This window comes from Podarcis raffonei, chromosome 4 (assembly GCF_027172205.1).
Source record: "Podarcis raffonei isolate rPodRaf1 chromosome 4, rPodRaf1.pri, whole genome shotgun sequence".
Taxonomy (NCBI): Eukaryota; Metazoa; Chordata; class Lepidosauria; order Squamata; family Lacertidae; genus Podarcis; species Podarcis raffonei.
In genome coordinates, this window is record NC_070605.1 from 11,025,933 (window position 1) to 11,049,738 (window position 23,806).

The window sequence follows — 23,806 nt, forward strand, 5'->3', positions numbered from 1 at the left end:
TGCGCTGCTCTGGTTCGCCAGAAGCGGCTTAGTCCTGCTGGCCACGTGACCTGGAAGCTGTACGCTGGCTCCCTCGGCCAGTAAAGCGAGATGAGTGCCGCAACCCCAGAGTTGGTCACGACTGGACCTAATGGTCAGGGGTCCCTTTACCTTAAGGGCCCATAGCTTAGTGGAAGAGAATCTGCTTTGAATGCAGAAGGTTGCAGGTTCGATCCCCGGGTTAATTTAGATCAGTGCGCTTTATGTGTAGGAATTGCTCCCTGAGTTGCTTCCTCGCTTTCTCCCCCACCCCGACAGATGAGGATCGGCTTCCTGAGGCTGCAAGCCCTCTACCGCTCCCGCAAACTGCACAAGAGGTACCACATGGCCCGCAAGCGCATCATCGAGTTCCAAGCCAGGTGCCGGGGGTTCTTGGTGCGCAGAGCCTTCCGCCATCGCCTCTGGGCTGTCTTCACCATCCAAGCATACGCCAGGGGCATGATCGCTCGACGCCTGTATAAGCGGTTGAAGGGAGAGGTAAGTGTGCTTCTTGCGTTGCCCCTAAAGGTCATCCTGAGGCATATTTCTATTTTTTTAATTTACTAGGGTCTGCTCCCCTGCTTGCTCCACTCGCCAGCCCTGCCTCCCCTCTTTCCCCACACCTGGCCAGCCCCAGAGCAGCTCCCCCTCCATTAAATATCTTGCCTGGGCCACCTGCTTACCCACGCTGCTTGCTCACTCACTCACTCAGTTGCCTGCCTGCTGGTCTGTCCTTACACTGAACTGCAGCGTGACGACCACCTTACATGTTTGTTTATATAGGAAGATACCTTATCCATCCTTCACTATAAAGTCCCAAGGTGGGCCACAAAAACATATATCAGTCACAAAACAAATCAACTGTTCCAGTGGAACAGAAAAGTAGTAATTTAATGAAAGAGGTGTGTCTCATAAAACAAAAATACATTTATAGTTCAGCAGAGTATATTGTTGGGAGGGGCTGTGGAGCTGAAAAGTGTCTTTGATAGATATCAGGTATGGGATATCCTAGGGTTTGATGAGGGCCGGCATGTTGTTTTAGTTTTAGTACGTTTCCGAGCACAATTCAAAGTATTGGTGCTGACCTTTAAAGCCCTAAACGGCCTCGGTCCAGTATACCTGAAGGAGCATCTCCACCCCCATCGTTCTGCCCAGACGCTGAGGCCCAGCGCCAAGGGCCTTCTGGGGAAGGCGCTACCTTCCCCCCCTTCATCTGCATAACAATACTACAGTACCCCACCAATGCCTAACCGCCAATATTGTGGAGTTGTGACTGTTTGCTACGAGGTAGGCGAAAACCAAATGGCTGATGCCAATCTGCCATTTGGGAAAATTCCTACCAGGCCCCTTGACGGCGACCAACCGAAATCCATAGCAACGTCAGAGAGCTTAGCCTAGCGGGTGGGAGGGGAGGGAAAACCAGGTCAGCTGCGGCGCGGGAAAGAGGGAGACCCTTGGCCGCACCAGACCTAAGTAAGGCGAGGCCACGCCCCCCCCCCCGAGCCAGCCGATTGGCTGGCTAGTGGTATGACGTGTCCGAGGATTCCCTGGTATCGCGGGGGCTGAAGCCAGCCCCTGCGAGTGTGGGGAGGGGCTTGAAGCCCGCAACCCCACCTCCTCCCTAGTTTGGAAGTGGCTTTCTCCCTGGTTGCCATTCACCTTCTAAACTGCAGGCTGGGTAATGAATGGAGCAACCCATTCAAGCAGTGCTTCTGAATTTCCTTCCCCCAGTACCGCCGCCGCCTGGAAGCAGAAAAACTCCGCCTGCTAGAAGAGGAACGCCTGAGGAAGGAGATGAGTGCCAAGAAAGCGAAAGAGGAAGCGGAGAAGAAACACCAAGTGGGTTGACGCTTATGCTCTGTGTCCCTTTCCTTTGTGGCGCAGAATCCACCATTCCTGGGTGTCCCTAAGTCTCATATTAGTTGACACAGCCCTTAAGAACTTGGGACCGGAAGAAGAGTTTGGATTTGATATCCCGCTTTATCACTACCATATCACTTCCATAGTTCTGTTAGGCTGATTTATATTATCTTTGTAGTAAGCTAGCTTAATCATATTTACTATGGTCCAAATCTTTTCAGTCCATTCAGATATAGTAGGAGATATGCCCCCTCCTCATTTTTTAAGCTATTTTTAAATTTCTTTTAATGTAAGCGGTAATTTATTTATTTTTCAAATAATCTTTATTAGTTTTTCAATTAGATACTCCACATACACATATTGTATTACATTTTACATTTATACTTGCTCTTCAGAGCTGACTTCCCTCCTTCCCTTGTCTGGTTTTTTTATAATTTTATCGCATTATTTTCTTCCATTTTATATATTGTCATTCATTTTCCATATTTGTCCATAGTGTATCCATAAACAAACAATTCCTCATGTTTATACAATTCTTGTTGTCTGCCTGTATTCATTTACCACGGCTGTTAATTATATTAGTTTCCTTCAACATTTTGCTTCTTATTATTTTCATTATCCATCACTTTTCTTAATCTTTCCTGTTATGAGGTTTGTTTCCAATTCTGCTGGTTTTACTGTTTCATCTTATCTTTCCTATATACAACATACACTTTCCCCATTCTTTTTGAAATGTTTTCTTTCCCTGTTGTCAAATTCCCCTTGTTAGTTTGGCTATTTCTGCGTATTCCATTAACTTCTGTCGCCATTCTTCTACTGTTGGCAATTGCTGCTGTTTCCAATGGCGGTGCCATTGATTTGCCTAGACCATTGTCTCTTGGCAAGAAATGGTGGCCCTGGGATTTTGTGTTGCGACGAATGAGCAAAAGGGGTAGAGCTTTTGCCTGGCACCCGTGTGCCTCTCGGATCCTGGTTACTCATTGCCACAGCTCTCTCTTAGATACGCCTGGCCCAGCTGGCTCGGGAAGACGCAGAAAGGGAAGTAAAGGAAAAAGAAGAAGCGCGGCGCAAGAAGGAACTCTTGCAGAAAATGGAAAAGGCCCGAAACGAACCCGTCAACGACTCCGACATGGTGGACAAAATGTTTGGCTTCCTGGGAACCACGTCGTCTTTTCCTGGCCAAGAAGGGCAGGCGCCCAATGGGTTTGAGGTAACTGGAAGGAGACATGAACACACACACACACACACACACACACACCCCACTCCATATCATGGTTCTGCTAGCATGTTGAGGAAGCAGCTTCCCCAACTTGGTGCCCTCCAGATGTTTGGGACTACAATTGCCATCATCCTTATCCAGCACCGAGTTGGGGCGACGCTGGTTTAGAGAAGCAATGTATCAAATTACCGTACTTTTCTGTGTATAAGACTATGCTTTTTCCTTTAAAAATCCTGCTAAAAAGTGGGGGTCGACTTATACATGGGTAGTGCATATGGTTGGCGGTTGATTGGTTGCTGCCAAGGCTGTCAGCGGCTATTGTGCATTTTATTGGTTGCTGCATCAATGGGTGGTGCTGATTGGCTGACACTCCGGCAGCTGTGCGGGTGATTGGCAGCTTCTGCCAGCGATGGGACAGTCAGGAGGTGGATTTAGCGATCCGTGTGGGTGAGCGATTTTCGGCAATCCCCCCCTGGGTAATTCCCCCCCCAAAAAGTTCAACAACTCTGGGCAACCCTCCACAAAAAAAAGCGCTCAACAACTCTGTGCCATCTCCTCCCATTTTCTTAAATTTGAGTCCCTCAATATAGTTGGCGACTTATACATGGGGGCATCTTATACACGGAAAAATACAGTAAGCCTAGGAAGGAATAGCTTACCCCAAAATTGCAACATCTTCTCCCAGCCCAAAAGCCATCCAGAGTTGATTTGCAGTTAGGCTTAGCTTTTTTTGTTGTTGCGAAGGTGATTTGTGGGGAGTGGAGAGAGGTAACATCGTGTGTGGGACGTCCCGACGTCAGGAAGAGCTGGTAGCCACATGGCTTCAATGGCCAGCGGCTCCTCCTCTTCCTCCTCCTAGCGCCGCCACCGGCAGAAGGAGGAGGAAAAGGAGTTGGCCACTGGAACCTCACTTCATTTGGCTCCACGATTCGCCTCCACACTTTTTGGACCTTGGAGGGGCCCAGCCCACACACCCAAATTATTCGGGGGACCCAAAAGGGTTCAGCTCCCAAGAGCTGGCGCCCCTGACCCAGACTGAACCAGGTTAAATCTCTGCTGGTTCCCTCCCCAGGATCTCGAGAGGGCACAAAAGGAGCTGGAGGAAGACGACCTCGAAACAGCCTTGCCCTTGCCAGAGGAGGAAGAGGAAGACCTCTCGGAGTACAAATTCGCCAAGTTTGCCGCTACGTACTTCCAGGGCACGACCACACAAACCTACATACGCCGGCCCCTCAAGCAGCCGCTCCTGTACCACGAGGATGAGGGAGACCAGCTGGTGAGTCTGTGTGAACAGCTCTGGAGAAGAGCAGTAATGGTTGCGTGGCAAGTTCCTGCCTCCCCCCAGTGGAAATAAAGACACATAACACAGATAAAACAAAAAAAATTTTTTTCCTTCCAGTAGCACCTTAAAGACCAACTAAGTTAGTTCTTGGTATGTTAGTTATGGTATGGTAAGTTAGTCTTGGTATGAGCTTTCGTGTGCATGCACACTTCTTCAGATACACTTGGAACAGAAGTTGCCAGATCCCTCTATATAGTGAGAAGGTGGGGAGGGGTATTTTCTTGCATATTCAGTGGGATACGTGGATTGTAGAGGGTTCTTAATTCTAAGACCCTTGGGTATAATGTCCAGGTTCTTGCATTTAGTAAGAAAGAAGATATCAGTCTGTACCTGTGCAAGTTTCTTGGTGAGGTTGATGGACTTCCATTTCATGTGGCTCAATGTGGTGCCTTCCATAGTTCCAGTTACAGAAAGGTAGCCGTGTTGGTCTGCCATAGTCAAAACAAAACAAAATTTTTTCCTTCCAGTAGCACCTTAAAGTCCAACTAAGTTAGTTCTTTTTTTTGTTTTGACTATGGCAGACCAACACGGCTACCTTTCTATAACACAGATATTTAAGGTTAATGGGCTAAATATGTCCACAGCTTTATAGGGTACAGGTGATGAGCGGTATTGACATAAGCATTGGTCCTAACTGACTATCCAGCTTCAGCCTGTTCGCTTGAAGTCTGGGGAGGGTTAACCACCAGTAGGGGGAGTCCTGCTGATGCACATCAACTAGAAACTCCCCCGGGGTCACCGCTAGGGGGCATGCCTTAGGCCCTCACCTCCATAGGCTTCGGACAGGGCCACGCCCCCTGGAATCCTTTATCAGACTCCCCTTCAATATGCGGGGCAGGTGATGGCGCTTCCTCCCCCCTTCCATCTACATAACAATACCAATGCCTAACCGCCAATACCAAGGAAGTTGTGACAATTTGCTACGAGGTAGGTGAAAAACCAAGTGGCTGGTGCCAATTTGCCAAGTGGGAAAATTCCTACCAGGCCCCTCAACGGCGACCAACCGAGGTCCATAGCAAGGTCAAGGATGAAAACCTTAAAGGGCGGGAGGGTGGGAAACTGGAGCAGCTGGAAGCGGCAAAGAGGGAGATCCCAGGCCGCCCCTGCGTTAAATGGAGCTGGCCACGCCCCCAGGCCAGCTGATTGGCTGGCCAGGGGATGATGCGATCGGGATTCCCTCAATCGCGCGGAGGCTGAGAGCCAGCCCCCGTGCGCAGGGTGGGAGGGTGAAGCCTGCAACCCCACCTCCTTTCTACGTCAGAAGTGGCTTTGTGTTAACTAGCCCTCTGAAACCAGTAGCGGTTGTGTGAATTGGCCCTGTGAATCTTATCTGATTTTGTCCACTCCTGGTTTTTCCTGCAAGCTTTCTTCATCTTGGCTGTGAGTCCTGGAAGACCTGCTCCCTGCCTTGCAGGCCTTTTTTTCCACCTGGCTTGGGAGGACAGGGCCTGGACTGACTCCAACTACGAAATCTGAGACTACTGAACAGAATATTGGCCTGGGAGGGTGTTGGAAAAGGGTGTTGTTGCTGTTAATTTTTTGTATCCTTATCTTTGATCTTATGATTTATGTGGGACTTGTTCAATTTGGTTGTGTACTTGAAATTTTGTTTACTGCTTGTGAGTACTGAAATATACTCAGAGTCTAGAGTGGATTTCATGCTCTTTATTCAGCTCATAGTGGTGAGGAGGAATGAAAGTTTCCCCAAAGTATCTGCTTTATATACATTATTTACACAATGGGCTGCACGTGATTGGCTAATTCCGGGATTTTCTTGTAGGCCAATCAGGTTGTGGGTTCACTTCCACCTGGAGCTGGATTGGGTGACTCCTGCAGACCAATCATACTGCTGCATTGTTCTAGGACCAATCAGACTGCTGCATTTTGGATCCTATTGTTCTAGGATCAATCAGACTGCTGCATTTGGGATCCTATTAAACTCAGTACATAACAAGTACTTTTGTCATTTTTTTTAGTCGCATAACTTTTTGATATTTTGCAAGCTGCTTTCAGCACTATTCTAACGTTGTAAAGGCTACAGTCTAATTTCAGCAGTCTAATTTAGAAGGAAGGGGGAAGGTTATTGTTGAAGAAAGTATGGAAGTCAGAATCATTGGTGATCCATTTGAAGAGCCGCCTCTGCCTGCCCCTGCAAGGATAACTATATAATAATAATAATAATAATAATAATAATAATAATAATAATAATAATAATAATTATTATTTGTACCCCGCCCATCTGGCTGGGTTTCCCCAGCCACTCTGGGCGGCTTCCAACAAAGATGAAAAATACACTAAAATGTCACATATTAAAAACTTCCCTGAACAGGGCTGCCTTCAGATGTCTTCTGAATGTCAGGTAGATGTTTATCGCTTTGAGATCTGATGGGAGGGCGTTCCACAGGGCGGGCGCCACTACCGAAAAGGCCCTCTGCCTGGTTCCCTGTAACTTGGCCTCTCGCAGTGAGGGAACCGCCAGAAGGCCCTCGGAGCTGGACCTCAGTGTCCGGGCAGAACGATGGAGGTGGAGACGCTCCTTCAGGTATACTGGACGGAGGCCGTTTAGGGCTTTAAAGGTCAGCACCAACACTTTGAATTGTGCTCGGAAACGTACTGGGAGCCAATGTAGGTCTTTCAAGACCGGTGTTATATGGTCTCGGCGGCCACTCCCAGTCACCATCAACTGACAAGTTGATGATTATGGTTCTTTTTTAAAAATAAAACAGGCAGCCCTTGCGGTGTGGATTACGATTCTTCGCTTCATGGGTGACCTTCCTGAGCCCAAATACCACACAGCAATGAGCGATGGCAGCGAGAAAATACCGGTGATGACCAAAATTTATGAGACCCTGGGGAAGAAGACGTACAAAAAAGAACTTCAAGCTCTACAAGGCGAAGCAGAGGTAAGAGGCAGGCTAGCGGAAATGTGCTATATACCAGTGGATGGAATAAAGGAGGAGTTAAATGAATAAAAACCAACCTATTAGAGTTTAAGGAGCCACAAGACTCTCTGCTGTAGTCAGTGAGAATTTAGTTCACAAATTGCAAGTTGAGATCCCAGTGTTCATCTAAGGTTGAATTTCATTTTGCTGATTCTTACTATGGTGGTCTTTTGTATGGGTGGGGTATAAATAATAAAGTTTTTGTTGTTGTTGTTCCCTCGGCCAATAAAGCGAGATGAGCGCCGCAACCCCAGAGTCGGTCACAACTGGACCTAATGGTCAGGGGTCCCTTTACTTTTTAATGCACAGGGACATGGGTGTCACTGTGGGTTAAACCACAGAGCCTAGGACTTGCCGAACAGAAGGTCGGCAGTTCGAATCCCCGCGATGGGGTGAGCTCCTGTTGCTCAGTCCCTGCTCCTGCCCACCTAGCAGTTCGAAAGCACGTCAAAGTGCAAGTAGATCAATAGGTACCGCTCCGACGGGAAGGTAAACGACGTTTCCGTGCACTGCTCTGGTTCACCAGAAGCGGCTTAGTCATGCTGGCCATATGACCCAGAAGCTGTACGCCGGCTCCCTCAGCCAATAAAGCGAGATGAGCACCGCAACCCCAGAGTCGGTCACAACTGGACCTAATGGTCAGGGGTCCCTTTACCTTTTAATGCACAGGGACATGGGTGTCACTGTGGGTTAAACCACAGAGCCTAGGACTTGCCGAACAGAAGGTCGGCAGTTCGAATCCCCGCGATGGGGTGAGCTCCTGTTGCTCAGTCCCTGCTCCTGCCCACCTAGCAGTTCGAAAGCACGTCAAAGTGCAAGTAGATCAATAGGTACCGCTCCGACGGGAAGGTAAACGGCGTTTCCGTGCACTGCTCTGGTTCACCAGAAGCGGCTTAGTCATGCTAGCCACATGACCCAGAAGCTGTACGCCGGCTCCCTCGGCCAATAAAGCGAGATGAGCACCGCAACCCCAGAGTCGGTCACAACTGGACCTAATGGTCAGGGGTCCCTTTACCTTTTAATGCACTTTGACGTTCTGGTTGTGATGCACTCTACAAACATAATACTGAGAGCCTTTTCTCCTTTTGGGGGGCTAATCTCCACATCCAAAGAGAAACCCATGAAGCTATTATTGGCACATTTATAAGGCTCTGCAGTTTAAAAATTGGAAGCACTGGATTTTTTTTTTATCTTGTCCTATTTCATGGTAAACCTAAGAGGCACATGGTGTTCTCATTTTACTGACCAGGGAAGTGAGGCTTATCTCAGTGCCTTATGCAAGACTTCTTAAATGACTTGGAGTGCAATCGCTTTTTGCAGCTTCACTTTCCCAAATTTGCAAAACGGGGGTGCCAGCTGCCCTGCAGGGTTGGAATAATTCGAACCCAGACCTCCCAAACCCATGCAGAGGACTGTGTTGTTTACGTGGAATCAGTTCTCTCAAGCTCAGTTGGCAGAGCGTAGGACTCTTCATCTCAGGGCTGTGAGTTTGAGCCCCACGTTGGGCAAAAGTTTCCTGCATTTCTAGGGGGTTGGTCTAGATGACCCTTGAGGTCCCTTCCAGCTCTACAGTTCCATGAAATAAGACTGTTCCTCTTCCCTTTGCAGAGTGCTCACATAGACAGCCACAAGAAGAACAGCGTGCGGCACAAGCTGGTCTCCTTGACCCTCAAGAAGAAATCCAAGCTCACCGAAGAGGTGAGCAAAAGTTCTTTGCAGCTTGGGAAGCACGAGTTCTCTGTTAGCGGTCCACCATCTGGACCCCTTGGTCAGCTGCCGTGGCTCCCAATGCCCTGGCAGGGCCCATCAGCACATACCCAGGGATGCCACTTGGATGCAGGCTGGGTGATCATCAGTATGCAGATGACACCCAGCTCTACCTTTCTTTCAAATCGGAACCAGTGAAGGCGGTGAAGGTCCTGTGTGAGTGCCTGGAGGCGGTTGGAGGATGGATGGCGGCTAACAGATTGAGGTTGAATCCTGACAAGACAGAAGTACTATTTTGGGGGGACAGGGGGCGGGCTGGTGTGGAGGACTCCCTGGTCCTGAATGAGGTAACTGTGCCCCTGAAGGACCAGGTGCGTAGCCTGGGAGTCATTCTGGACTCACAGCTGTCCATGGAGGTGCAGGTTAATTCTGTGTCCAGGGCAGCTGTCTACCAGCTCCATCTGGTACGCAGGCTAAGACCCTACCTGCCTGCAGACTGTCTCACCGGAGTGGTGTATGCTCTAGTTATCTCCCGCTTGGACAACTGCAATGCGCTCTCTGTGGGGCTACCTTTGAAGGTGACCTGGAAACTGTAACTAATCCAGAATGTGGCAGCTAGACTGGTGACTGGGGGCGGCTGCCGAGACCATATAATACCGGTCTTGAAAGACCTACACTGGCTCCCAGTACGTTTCCGAGCACAATTCAAAGTGCTGACGTTTAAAGCCCTAAACGGCCTCGGTCCAGTATACCTGAAGGAGCGTCACCACCTCCATCGTTCTGCCCGGACACTGAGGTCCAGCGCCGAGGGCCTTCTGGTGGTTCCCTCGCTGTGAGAAGCCAAGTTACAGGGAACCAGGCAGAGGGCCTTCTTGGTAGTGGCGCCCACCCTGTGGAATGCCCTCCCACCAGATGTCAAAGAGACTACCAAACTTCAGAAGACATCTGAAGCCAGCCCTGTTTAGGGAAGCTTTTAATGTTTAATATGTTATTGTATTTTAGTGTTTTGTTGGAAGCCGCCCAGAGTGGCTGGGGAAACCCAGCCAGATGGGCGGGGTATAAATAATATATTATTATTATTATTATTATTATTATTATTATTATTATTAACCCAACTAATAATTATTAACCCAACTATTCCTAACTACGCCGACAGAAAAGAAATATATATGCTCTCTCTGTGAAAGACAGAGAGCAACTGAAAAAACAAACAGGAAACAGAACAGGAAACAGTAACATCACATCCGTCTCCCGTCTTCCATGAGCATTCCAACAGCCTGGAATGTCTGGTATGCAAAACAGAGTCTTGTGACTCCAAGCACTGCACAGTGGCAACACACAGACACCCAAAGTTTATGGGTCGCCTTCAAAGGTAGCCCCACGTAGAGCGCATTACTGTAGTCCAAGCGGGAGATAACTATGCAAGACTATGCAGAAATCAGCACCTTAAAGATAGGGCGAGGGGTGGTTTCAGGACCACGGAGAGTGCTCCTGCATCCAAGTTGCCTCAGCAATGTCCTGGCCGAGTATTAGAGCAGAACTAGGTTGTCAAGGTCCCTACCCCTCAGTCTGTAAGTGGGTGGGAGTTAGGGAGGGAGGGACGATGCCTCGTTCACACATCTCACAGGTTAACTCCTTCCCTCCCTCTGTTTTGTTAGGTGACCAAGCGTCTTCACGATGGCGAGTCCATCGTCCAAGGCAACAGCATGCTAGAGGACCGGCCTACCTCAAATTTGGAAAAGCTCCATTTCATTATTGGTAATGGCATCCTCAGGCCAGCATTAAGGTTAGATATTAGTATGAAAAAGCAGAAACATTCTGTATGGGCGTTAAAATGGTCACTGGGTCTTCTCTAGGGATGATGGGGGAGGAAATAGATTCAGTTTGCGTTTAAAGGATAAACTTCGTAATTCACACTCTGCGAAACAATATGCAAACTGAAACAGCCGGCCTTTGAAATTTGCATGTTTCCAAATTTTGCAAAGCAGTTTCCCCGCAAAGTAATGTGTGCAAAGGTGTATAGACTGGGGTAAAAATGCAATATATGACAGAAAATGACATACAAAAAATGCATTGACAGAAAAATGCTTTGCTAATATGTCTACATTAGGCAAAATTGCATTTGCAAATGTATGAGTTAGGAATAATTTGCACTGCAATGCTGATAAATTTTTCATGAGGATTTTAAAAGAAAATTCAAAATCTGATGTGTAAATGTGGAGAACAGAGTGGATAAAAGATTGGCAAAACTGAGAGAAATGGAAACGGAAACCCGTTTTTTTCTAACATATTGTTCACACCCACCGTTTCCTCCCAAGTGGCAAGAAGTTCCAATGACAGCACTGCCTGAGTTTGGTTTCCTTTGAATGACAGAGACCAGCATTCTAGGAATATTTGCCTCACTCTTTTTTTACCAATGTACAACCAGTGCATAACTGGAATCAAAAAGTAGGCACTCCTGCTACAAGGACGCCGGGGTGAGGGAGAAAGCCAGTCTGGTGACCCTAACTCATTCACACTTTCTGAATCAAACCGTGATCTGAAACACAGCTAGCCTTCAAAATTTCCCATTTATCCAAATTTTGTGATGCAGTTCTCCAAGCAAATAATGTGTGTGTATGAATGCATAGATAGATAGATAGATGATAGATAGATAGATAGATAGATAGATAGATGATAGATAGATAGATAGATAGATAGATAGATGATAGATAGATAGATGATAGATAGATAGATAGATAGATAGATAGATAGATAGATAGATGATAGATATAGTTGATGGAGAGAGAGAGAGAGAGAGAGAGAGAGAGAGAGAGAGAGAGAGAAATAGATAGAGATGATAGATAGATAGATGATAGATAGATGATAGATAGATGATAGATAGATAGATAGATAGATAGATAGATAGATAGATAGATAGATGATAGATAGATAGATGATAGATAGATGATAGATAGATAGATGACAGATAGACAGATATAGATGATATAGATGATAGATATAGATGATAGATAGATAGATAGATAGATAGATAGATAGATAGATAAATAGATAGATAGATAGATGATAGATAGATGATAGGGTGTGTGTGTGTGCGTGTGCGTGTGCGTGTGTTTTAAAAATACACATATTGCTGGGAAGTAACCTTAAAAATGTCAAGGGATTGCTATAAAAATGCATATATTATTAGAAACCTGCACTAAAATTCACGAGGACTTTAAAAATAAAAACCTTAAACTGATACAGAAATGTGGAGAAGTGTAGATTGGAAAAACTGGCAGATTTGTTCATCTCTTAAAGCATCTTATATGCTATCCCAACTGGGATCTCCAAAGAGAGACTTCTGTGCCCTGTTCTTCTGCAACGTCTGTGGGGTTTTTCAGTATTTGATCCTCCCAAGATAGCTTTCTCCAACCCGGTGCCCTCCAGATGCTCCTGAACTTTAACTCCCATCAGCCCAGTCGGCACAGCGAATGGACAAGGGTATTGCATCATGGTCAAAGGAGATGGTGTTGGACTTTTGGAGGAAGAGAGGAGAACAAGCCCTGCTGTACACTGGGGAGGGCAGTGTGGAGAGAGTCTCTTCCTTTAAATTCCTAGGAGTTTATCTCCTTACTTGGAAAATCTACAACCCAGGTGGTTAAGAAAGCCCAATAGAGACTCCATCTCCTCAGAGTATTGCGAGAGAACTATGTCAATCAACATTTGATGATCCCCTTCTACCGGTCAACAATAGAAAGTGTCTTTTCCTACTGCATCACGGTGTGGTACGCTGGTTTGACATCAACTGATAGGAAGTGCCTACAGAGGGTGGTGAATACAGCACAAGATATTATGGGCTGTCCCGTGAATCCACTGGATGACATCGCAGAAGAACGTTGCCTCAGGAGAGTGAGGAAAATTCTCAGGGATGATTCACACCCTGGCTGGCACTTTCTTGCTCTCCTGCCCTCGGGCAGAAGATATAGAAGCAGGATTAGTCTCACCAACAGGGTAAAGAACAGCTTTTTTAATAAAAAAATTTTTTTTCTTTTTTTTTTAATAAAATTTTTTATTGGCTTTTCCACATATAATATAAAACAATACAAAAGACAAACACAAACAAACAAACATATAAACATATATAATTTCATAGATTTTTTCATGTACCCAATTTCAGCGACTTCCCCATGCCCCCCTTTTCTGCATCCCTGTTTTAAACTTTTTTTCCAGCAACCCCTGATCCAAATTATTATTAATTCCTTTCTTTAACCTCTTTCTTTCCTCTTATCCAATCATTTATCGCTGCAAATCTGTTATGCTTTACCCATGACATTTTAACACTCAGTAATTTTGCAAATATTTTTAAGATAAAGTTTAAATTTCTTCCAATCTTCCTCCACCGTCTCTTTCCCTTGGTCACGGATTCTGCTCGTCATCTCTGCTAGTCCCATATATTCAATCACCTTCGTCTGCCACTCTTCCAGTGTGGGTAGTTCTTGTGTCTTCCAATACTTTGCTAGTAAAACTCTCGCTGCTGTTGTAGCATACATAAAAAACATCCTATCTTTCTTTGACACCAATTGGCCTACCATGCCCAGGAGAAAAGCCTCTGGTTTTTTGTGAAAGGTACACTTAAGCACCTTCTTAATTTCATTATAGATCATTTCCCAGAAGGCCTTAATCCTTGGGCACGTCCACCAAAGGTGATAGAAAGTACCTTCAGTTTCATTACATTTCCAACATTTATTATTGGGCAAATGATAAATTTTTGCAAGCTTGACTGGGGTCATGTACCACCTATAAATCATTTTCATAATATTCTCTCTTAAGGCATTACATGCCGTAAATTTTATACCGGTGGTCCATAACTGTTCCCAGTCAGCAAACATAATGTCATGACCAATGTCCTGTGCCCATTTAATCATAGCTGATTTAACCATCTCATCCTGTGTATTCCATTTCAGCAGTAAGTTGTACATTCTAGACAAATTCTTCGTATTGGGTTCTAACAATTCTGTTTCTAGCTTTGACTTCTCCACCTGGAAGCCTATTTTCCTGTCCTGTTTAAAAACTTCATTTATCTGGTAATAATGTAGCCAATCTCTTACTTTAAACTTCAGTTTCTCATAACTCTGTAATTTCACATTTCCACCTTCATGTTCTACAATTTCCCAATATTTTGGCCATTTAGATTCCATATTAAGTTTTTTAACTTCCTTAGCCTCCATTGGTGACAGCCACCTAGGGGTTTTATTTTCCAGCAGATCTTTATAACGAATCCAAACATTATATAATGCTTTCCTAACAATATGATTTTTGAAGCTTTTGTGGATTTTTACCTTGTCATACCAGATATATCCATGCCAACCAAATCTATTATTGAACCCTTCTAGGTCCAAAATGTCTGTGTTCTCAAGAAGTAGCCAATCTTTCAACCAGCAAAAAGCTGCTGCTTCATAGTAAAGTTTTAGGTCCGGCAGGGCAAACCCCCCTCTTTCTTTTGCATCAGTTAATATCTTAAATTTTATTCTGGGCTTTTTGCCCTGCCAGACAAATTTCGATATATCTTTCTGCCACTTCTTGAAACAGTCCATTCTGTCCACAATCTGCAATGTTTGAAACAAAAACAGCATTCTTGGCAAAACATTCATCTTAATAACAGCAATTCGGCCTAACAAGGAAAGTCTCAAATTTGACCATATTTCCAAATCTTTCTTAATTTCTGTCCAGCATTTCTCATAATTGTCTTTAAATAGATTCACATTCTTAGTTGTTAAATTAACCCCTAGATATTTCACCTTATTTGCTACCATTAATCCAGTTTCACTCTGAAACTTCTCTCTTTCCTCCACTGTTAGATTCTTTCCCAATACCTTTGTTTTTTGTTTATTTAACTTAAAACCTGCCACTCGACCAAAGGCTTGTATTGTCTCCAAAACTTTTCTCGTACTAGTGTCTGGCTCTTGCAAAGTTAAGACTAGATCATCTGCGAACGCTTTCAACTTGTATTGTTTAGCTCCGACCTGAATCCCTTTAACCAGCTGGTCACCTCTGATCATATTTAGTAAAACCTCCAGAACAGTTATAAAAAGTAATGGGGATATTGGGCACCCCTGTCGTGTCCCTTTTTCAATAGCAATTTGTTCAGTAACCACGTTATTTACAATTAGTTTTGCTTTTTGTTCAGAATAAATTGCACCTATACCATTCTCAAAACCTTGGCCCACCCCCATTCCTTTGAGATTCTTTTTCATAAAACTCCAAGAGATATTGTCAAAGGCTTTCTCAGCGTCCACAAATATTAATACTGCCTTGGTGTTAATGTTATTCTCAAGTAGTTCCATAATGTCTATTATATTCCTCACATTGTCAGATAAGTGTCTTCCTGGGAGAAAGCCAGCCTGGTCTTTATGAATCTCACCCACCAAAACCCTCTTCAATCTTTTTGCCAAAATGTCTGCAAAAATTTTGTAATCCACGTTAAGCAATGATATAGGGCGGTAGTTCTTAATCTGATTCTTTTCCTTCTCAGATTTTGGTATAAGTGTAATATAAGCTTCTTTCCACGATTCAGGTGCCTTCTTCCCCTCTAAGATTTCATTGCAGACTTCCTTAAACGGTTGAATCAGCCAGTCTTTCAAAGCTTTGTAGTATCTGGAAGTCAGGCCATCTGGTCCTGGAGATTTTCCCAATTTCATGTTTTGAATGGCTCCCTCTATTTCTTGCTCAGTTATTTTCTGGTTCAAAATCATTCTACTTTGATCAGATATTTTTTGTAGTCCATACTTTTTAAGAAATTCTTCCATCTCTTTTTCCTCCACCGGCCCTTGTGCATAAAGTTTCCTGAAATAACTCTGAAAACAGTTTCTAATCTCATTTGGCCTAAAAATGCTCTTTCCTTCAACCTCTAAGCTTGTAACCATATTCAATTTTTGTCTTTTCTTCAATTGCCATGCCAGCAGTTTCCCACATTTATCTGCCGATTCAAATGTCTTCTGTCTCATTAACTTTATTTTCCATTCTATCTCCTGATTCATCAGTTCCATATATTGTCTCTGGTAATACTTTATTTCTCTTAAGATTTCATGAGACTTTGGCTTTGATCTCAGTTTCTTTTCACCTTCTTTTATTTTTTCCAAAATTTTATTTTTCTTTTCATTCTGCCTCTTCTTTTTCAGGGTATTCTGCTGTATCAGAAATCCTCTCATAACCGCTTTACTTGCGTCCCAAATTGTTCTTTTTTCCACCTCTGTTTTCAGATTTATCTCAAAGTAGTCCTTAATAGATTTCTGGGCCTTTCTGTACACCTCTTCATCTCTAAATAGGGAGTCATTCATCCTCCATCTGAAGGAGCCAGCTGTTGTTGTGTTCATTTCCATCTTTACGGCGTTATGGTCGGAGCAAGTTTTTGGGCAGATTTCCACTTTCTTTATCTTAGGTGCCATTCCACTAGTTACCCAGATTTGATCGATTCTGGTCCAGGTCAATTTTGCTTCGGAGAAGAAAGTTCCCTCTCTCTCCAAAGGGTTTCTTGTTCTCCAAATGTCAATCAAGTCCATGTTATCTGTCATTTCAAAAAAAGTCTTAGGTAGCCTCCCATCCTTGGAAACCACCTGTCTTAGTGCTTTATCCATATTTGTAGAGACCACTCCATTCATGTCTCCCATCATAATTATATTATAATCCAAATAGTCCATTAATGTCTCATGTAGTTTCTTAAAGAACTCTGACTTCCCTTCATTCGGAGCATAAATCCCAATTATCAATAATTTTTCTCCTTGGACTTGTATTTCTATTGCCAAATATCTTCCTTGTTCATCTTTAAACATCAGCTTAGGGGCCAATTTTTCCTTAGCATAAATCACCACTCCTCTTTTTTTCACCTTATCTGATGAAATGAATTCCTGTCCCAGTCTTTTATTAACAAGTAATTTTCTATGTGTTCTAGTCACGTGGGTTTCTTGCAAACAAATCAAATCCAATTGTTCCTTTTTTAAAATATGGAAAACCTCACGTCTTTTTCTGGGAAGGTTCAAACCGTTACAATTCCAGCTTAAAAGTTGTAGAGCCATGTTGTTGCTTACTTTGTTGCTCCTCCGACTGCCCCCAGCAGTTGTTCTTCCTTTGTTGGGGTCTGAAGTCCAAATGTCAAATTCGATATGTCCGCTAAGTCCTTAGCCTCAGTAGTCAGGTCCACCACTCCCTTCACCAGGTCTTCTTGATTTTTTTCCAGAAACTGTTCTTTATCTTGCACTGTTTTTATTTTGATTTTTTTCCCTTTATAGTTAAAAGACAGGCCTTGTGGGTACTCCCATCTGTATATTATGTTGTTCTTCATCAACAAGGTGGTCAGATCCCTGTAGTAGGTTCTTACTTCCAAGATATATTTAGGAATATCCTTATAAATCTGAACAAAGGAGTCTTCAATCTCCAGAGATCTTTGATATTGTAAATTCAATATTTTATCTCTCTCCTCCTTAGATCTCAAGGTTATCAGGCAATCCCTTGGCTTCTTTTTATTCTGTCTTCTTCCCAGTCTGAAGGCCGTAACTATCTTAAATTCCTCCTCTTTCAAATTCACTTGCCAAAAATCCGAGAATTCTTTGGTGAGGTACTCTGCCAAACTGTCCTGCTCACTTTCTGGCACGGCTCTCAGTCTCAAGTTCCTCTCCTTTCTCTGAAGATCTATTAAGGACAGGGCAGCCTCATGTTCCTCTAGCTTTTTGCAAACAGGTTCTAATTTAACTTGCGTTGATTCAGCTATAATTTTTGCCTCTTCAGCAGTCTTACGAATTGCAACATTTTCTTCAATTAATTTATTTATAGTCTCTGTATTAGATGCAACACTTTTAGTGTTCAAGTCAAGCTTCTCCGATAGCTCTGTTAATTGTTTAGAATTTTCTGTACCTTGTTTGGTCAAAGCCTCTAATGATTCATTAATTTTTATTAATGCTTGTGTCACTGTATCCATCCCTCTTTCCTGCCCTTCTACACCTGCAAGGGCTAAGCCTGATATGGAGCCTCTTCTCCTTTGTGCAATTTTTGTTTTTGCTCTTGTTTTTATCTCATCCTCTTGGCCTCTCATGTCCCAAGGTCGTTCCCACAGGAATTGTTTCCAGATGGAAAACTCCACTAACTTATTCTTTACACTGTTAAATTTTCCCTCAGCCCTCTAGAGGGAGCGATTCACAGTTCAAGGTACAGGGAAACAAAGAAAAGGAAAGCGAAAAATGGCCACAACTTTTCAAGTAATTTTCCAGTCAGAGAGCTGTTACTTTATATCCTCAGCCACCAACAGTAGCAGATAAGGTCTCAACTTTATATCCAACTTGCAATACACCAACTTTGTATCCAATCTCAAATGACAGTATCCAATCCCGGTGAATTAGTCCTTTTTAAAGCAGTCCTTTCCCAAGGGTTTAAAACAGCGGGTAATTTTCCCTTTCATCTCTTTCCAGCAGGTAATGCTAGTTCAGGTTCATCCCCCCCCGCTCCTGCTGCTAAGGGGGAAGGTTCAGATTCAATGTCTAGGTTGAGTATAAATAAAGCTATCTTCCGTCAAATTGCAGCTTGTTTATCGTTGCTTTAACTGTCATGCAGTCCGGGAAAGGCAGACTTCCTTATTTTAACTCTTTCCCGTTTTCAGCCAAATTTTCAAACCGTTTTGCTTTAAATCCCGGAGATTTCCCAATCTTACTCACGGGTAATTGTAAATCCAAATCCGAATGCCAGGAAGGAATCGGCGCTCTCCGTTATGGCGACGCGGCTTCGCTCCGCGAGCTGGGTTGCGACTCTCAGCACCGCGCTCTCACCCGATGCCGCTCCGGAGCCTTTAAAAAGGCTCCTTCGCAGTAAGGGGGGGCGCTTCAGGTGCCCACCGAGTCTCCTTGTTCACAGGCTTCCGCGCGATTTTAGGGGTCCCCGCTTCGCCGTAGCGGTCGGACCCGAACTCACGGAGTAGTCTCCCTGAGCAGAGCTCAGCAGGAGACCACCATTAAACGCTGGCGCCGACCGGAAGTCTCAAAAAAAATTTTTTTTCAATGCAGAATCATAACAAAAATTACAAACATTGAATCCAAAATAATACTATACAAACAAAAATCCCCGGAACATATAGGGAAAAAAACAGAAAAGGAAAAAAAAAGCAAAGGAAACAAAACTAAACTAAACAAAAACGAAAAAGCACACATCTACAGAAAAAAAAGCATATCATTACATACATAAACACAAATTGACTTCCTTTCTTTGTTCTAAGACCTCAAAAAATTTACTCTTACTGTATTGTTGTGTCTAATTAGATTACTTCCACCTTGGTACTTTTTTTTTTTACACCATTTTTCTTTTTCTTTAACCCTGTAAAGCATCATTCATTACATACCAATATACTAACTCCAGAACAATGTTTTTTCATATACTCTTTAGCACAACCCCATTCTTTTAACAATTTCTGGTCCGATTGGCCCCTTATGTAAGCTGTGTGTCTTGCCAGATTTATGTATTCACAAAATTTAATTTGCCAATCTTTCACTGATGGAATTTTTCTGCCTTTCCAGTTTTTAGCTATAAGCATCCTGGCAGCTGTTGTTGCATAAAGGAATACTTTCCTTTGATTTTCGGGGATATCATTTGTAATTAAACCTAAAAGGAATGCCTCTGGGTTTTTTCTGAAAGATATTTTAAACATCTTTTTAAGTTCTTCATAGATTTCATTCCAGAATTGTTTAATAGGTCGGCATTCCCACCACATGTGAAACATTGTTCCTATTTCTTTTTTACATCTCCAACAGGTATTCGATTTTAATTTGTAAATTTTAGCCAATTTTACCGGAGTTAAGTACCATTGGTACACCATTTTCATAAAATTCTCTCTTATTGTATAACATGCCGTGAATTTAATATCATATTTCCATAATTTCTCCCATTGGTCCAGCCGAATTACATATCCTATATCACATGCCCATTTAATCATAACTTCTTTGACTTCTTCATCCTTTAATTCCCATTCTAATAATAAATTATACATTTTGGATATATATTTTTTTGAGTTTTGTAATAATACTTTTTGTAATTTTGATTCTTCTTTTTCAAATCCTATTACTTTATCCTGGTTGGATATTTGTGCAATTTGGTGATATTGTAACCATGTGGTACAGTATTGGGTCACCTCATCATATGGTCTTAGTTTTAATTGGCCCTGTTCTTTCTTTAGGAGCTGCTGGTATGTTGCCATTCTTCCTATAGTATTTTTGTTTTTAACCGATATTACTTCTAGCGGTGAGACCCACCATGGGGTTTTTGGTTCTAACAACCGTCTATGTCTCACCCAGACCTTGTATAATGCATTTCTAATTACGTGGCTTAGAAATTCTTTATGGACTCCCACTTTGTTATAAATTAAATAGGCATGCCAACCATATCTGTTGTTCCATCCCTCCAAATCCAAAATGTCACTGTTATCCAATTTGATCCAATCCTTGATCCAAATAAAGCATGCTGCATCGTAATATAGTCTCAGGTCTGGGAGTCCAAAACCTCCCCGCTCTTTTATGTCAGTTAAGAATTTATGTTTGATCCGTGGCTTTTTGCCTTGCCATATAAACTTTGTTAGGTCCGTTTTCCATTTTTTAAAACAATCATCTTTACCTATTATGGGAATCATTTGAAAAAGGAACAGAAGTTTTGGTAAGATATTCATTTTAATAGCCGAAATTCTACCCCAGACTGTTAATTTCAATCTTGTCCAAGTTTCCATTTCTCTTTTTGATTCTTCCCAAAAAAATTTATAATTATCTTCAAACAAATTTATATTTTTCATTGTTATTTGTATACCTAAATATTTCACTTTTTTTACAATTTGTAATCCAAATTTTTCTACCAGTTCCTTTTTCTCTTGATCTCCTATGTTTTTTACCATTAGTTTCGTTTTTTCTTTATTCAAAGCAAAACCTGATACCCTTCCAAAGTTTTCCATTTTTTCTAGAGCCTTTGCTATGCTTTCCTTTGGATTTTCCACCATTAAAACTAAATCATCTGCAAATGCCCTTATTCTGTATATTTTCTCTCCTAGGGATATTCCATTTATTTCTTGATCCAATCTGATTTCTTGATTTAATATTTCCAAAACCAAAATGAATAATAAAGGTGAAAGTGGGCACCCTTGTCTGGTGCCCTTCTGTATTTTAAAATAATCAGTCGTGTCATTATTTATTATTATATTTGCTTCTTGTTGTTCATAAATTGCTTTTAACCCTCTTGTAATTTGGTCGCCCATGTCCATCTGGTCTAATAATATTTTTTGAAATTTCCATGATACTTTGTCAAACTCCTTTTCCGCGTCCACAAAAACAAAGGCTACCTTCTTACTTGGTTTCATGTCTAAATACTCGATCATATCAATCACTATTCTTATATTGTCACTCATTTTCCTGCCCGGCAAGAACCCTGCCTGCTCTTTATTTATACAATCCTGCAAAACTGTCTTTAATCTTGTTGCCAATATTTGTGCATTATTGTGCATTATTTAGTAATGATATTGGTCTATAATTGGTTATAAACTCTTTATTTCATCCTTGTTTTGGGATTACTACTATGTGCGCCTGTTTCCAGGTGTTGGGAATCTTCCCGTCTTCTAATATTCTATTTAAGAGTGTCTTCATAGGTGATAATAGTGGTTCCTCTAATTTTTTGTAATGTATTGTGGTAAGACCATCTGGGCCTGGGGATTTTCCCAGTTTCATCTTAATTATCGCTTGATGAAGCTCTGTTGTGGTTATTGGGGAGTTTAGCTCTTGAATCTTTTCTTTCTTAATTTTAGGTATACCCTTTCCACATAAATACTCTTTTATTTCAACCTCTGTCTCATTTCCTGCTTTATATAGCTTATTATAATATTTTGTAAAACACTTTTTAATTTCCTCAGGGTTATCTAAAGTTCTCCCCTCTTCCACTATTTTATCAATCAGTTTTTCCTTTTGTCTCTTTTTCAGTTGCCAGGCTAGCATCTTTCCGGGTTTATTTGCAAATTCGAACGACCTTTGTTTCATCCATTTAATATTGTCCTCAATTTCACTATTTAATATTGCTGAAGCCTGGGTTTGTAATATTTTTAGTTTTTGGTTTATTAATTCATTTTTTGGTTGTTTTGCTAATAATTTTTCATTTATTCCTATTTCTTTCCTTATTTGTTCTAGTTTTTGCTCTCTGTTTCTTTTCCTTATTGCACTTTGTTGTATGTAAAAGCCTCTTATGAAAGCTTTACTTGCATCCCATATTGTCCTGAAGTCTGTATCCTGTTCTTTATTTAATTCAAAAAATTCTTTCAGTAGTTCTTGCGCTTTTTTCACAATCTTTTTGTCATTTAATAATCTTTCATTAAGTCTCCATCTTTTATTAATTTTCTTGTGTTCCTTTAATTCTAATGTGACTGCGTTGTGATCTGTAATAATTTTGGCCTGTATTTCTGCTTTTTAAATTTTAGTTGTTAAGTTACTTGATACCCATATGCTGTCAATTCTGCCGGCTGATTTTTTAACTTCCGAGAAATGTGTATACTGTCTTTCTCCTGGGTTTTTATATCTCCATGTATCAATCAAATTTAAGTTTTCTACCATCTGAAAGAAGGTGTCTGGGAGTCTGCCTTTTTTTGATTTTCTTTCTCTCTGTGTCCTATCTAATTCTATTGATGTGACACCATTTAGGTCTCCCATCAAAATAATTTCCTCTTCTATAAATTCCAGTAAATTAGCTTCTACTTTTCTGAAAAATTCTGTTTTGTTACCATTCGGTGCATAAACTCCTACTATAATTAAATGTTCTTTACCTTTTGTTATTTTTACCCCTAGTAATCTACCCTCATCATCCTTAAAGATTTTTTTTGCGTCTAGTTTAGGGTTCACATAGATCACAATTCCCCTTTTCTTTTTTACATCTGAGGATATAAATTCTTGACCCAATCTCTTGTTTTCTAAAACCCTTCTGTGGTTTCTAGTCACATGGGTCTCCTGCAAGCATATAATGTCCCATTGTTCTTTCCTCAATACATGTTCTATTTTATTTCTCTTCCTCTTATCATTTAAACCGTTAACATTCCAAGATATAATTTTTAGATTCATTAATTTTTATTTATTATCTACAATGGTTTTGTTGAGTAAATAAGGGAGAAAAAGAAAAAGAAAACTCAGAAATTTTAGGATTTTGATAATCTGCTTCTTCCAATCTCTCCCCCCTCCCCTTAACACGCGCTTGTCTCTCTCTTTTTTTAATAAATATTTATTGAAATTTTCAAAAAATAAAGAAAGAAAAAACAATTAAAGACACATAAAATTTACATTTCTTACTATCAATAACCAATTTCCTTGACTTCCCCACACCTCCCCTTCTTGTATTCCAGTTCCAATTTTTAGCTCAGCAAGTTCTTGTCCCCAAACTTTACCTTATTTTCTTTAATTCATTTTAGTTAACCAATTTTAACTTATAAACCTCAATCTTTATACATCAGTACTTATTCTTAAAAATCTTTTTCTAAGGTCGACCCCAATTCCCTTCCACGAATTCCCCATTTTTATGTTAGTGGCAAAACAAAATTAAATGAAACAGAATATAATTGTACACCCTTTGGATTCCCAAAGCCCCACCCCCCCTTTCCCGGTTTCGAACCCCAACAAAAGTCCATCAGTCTATCTGCTGTCAGCCTGGCGACCTCACGTCCGAGGCTCTTAATTCTCTCTCAATTCCTCT

The 23,806-nt window shown here is 42.0% G+C and overlaps 1 protein-coding gene across 3 annotated transcripts in view; it reads left to right on the forward strand.

Annotated features, from left to right (window-relative positions):
• MYO7A (myosin VIIA) overlaps positions 1 to 23,806 on the forward strand; it is a 187,010-nt gene that overhangs the window by 116,235 nt on the left and 46,969 nt on the right. For all 3 annotated transcript variants that reach the window (XM_053385423.1, XM_053385422.1, XM_053385424.1), the window contains 7 exons: positions 298 to 516; positions 1,750 to 1,857; positions 2,879 to 3,088; positions 4,170 to 4,373; positions 7,166 to 7,342; positions 8,990 to 9,079; positions 10,747 to 10,874. In XM_053385423.1, coding sequence (XP_053241398.1) covers positions 298 to 516; positions 1,750 to 1,857; positions 2,879 to 3,088; positions 4,170 to 4,373; positions 7,166 to 7,342; positions 8,990 to 9,079; positions 10,747 to 10,874 — 1,136 coding nt within the window. The remainder of the gene's footprint in view (positions 1 to 297; positions 517 to 1,749; positions 1,858 to 2,878; positions 3,089 to 4,169; positions 4,374 to 7,165; positions 7,343 to 8,989; positions 9,080 to 10,746; positions 10,875 to 23,806) is intronic.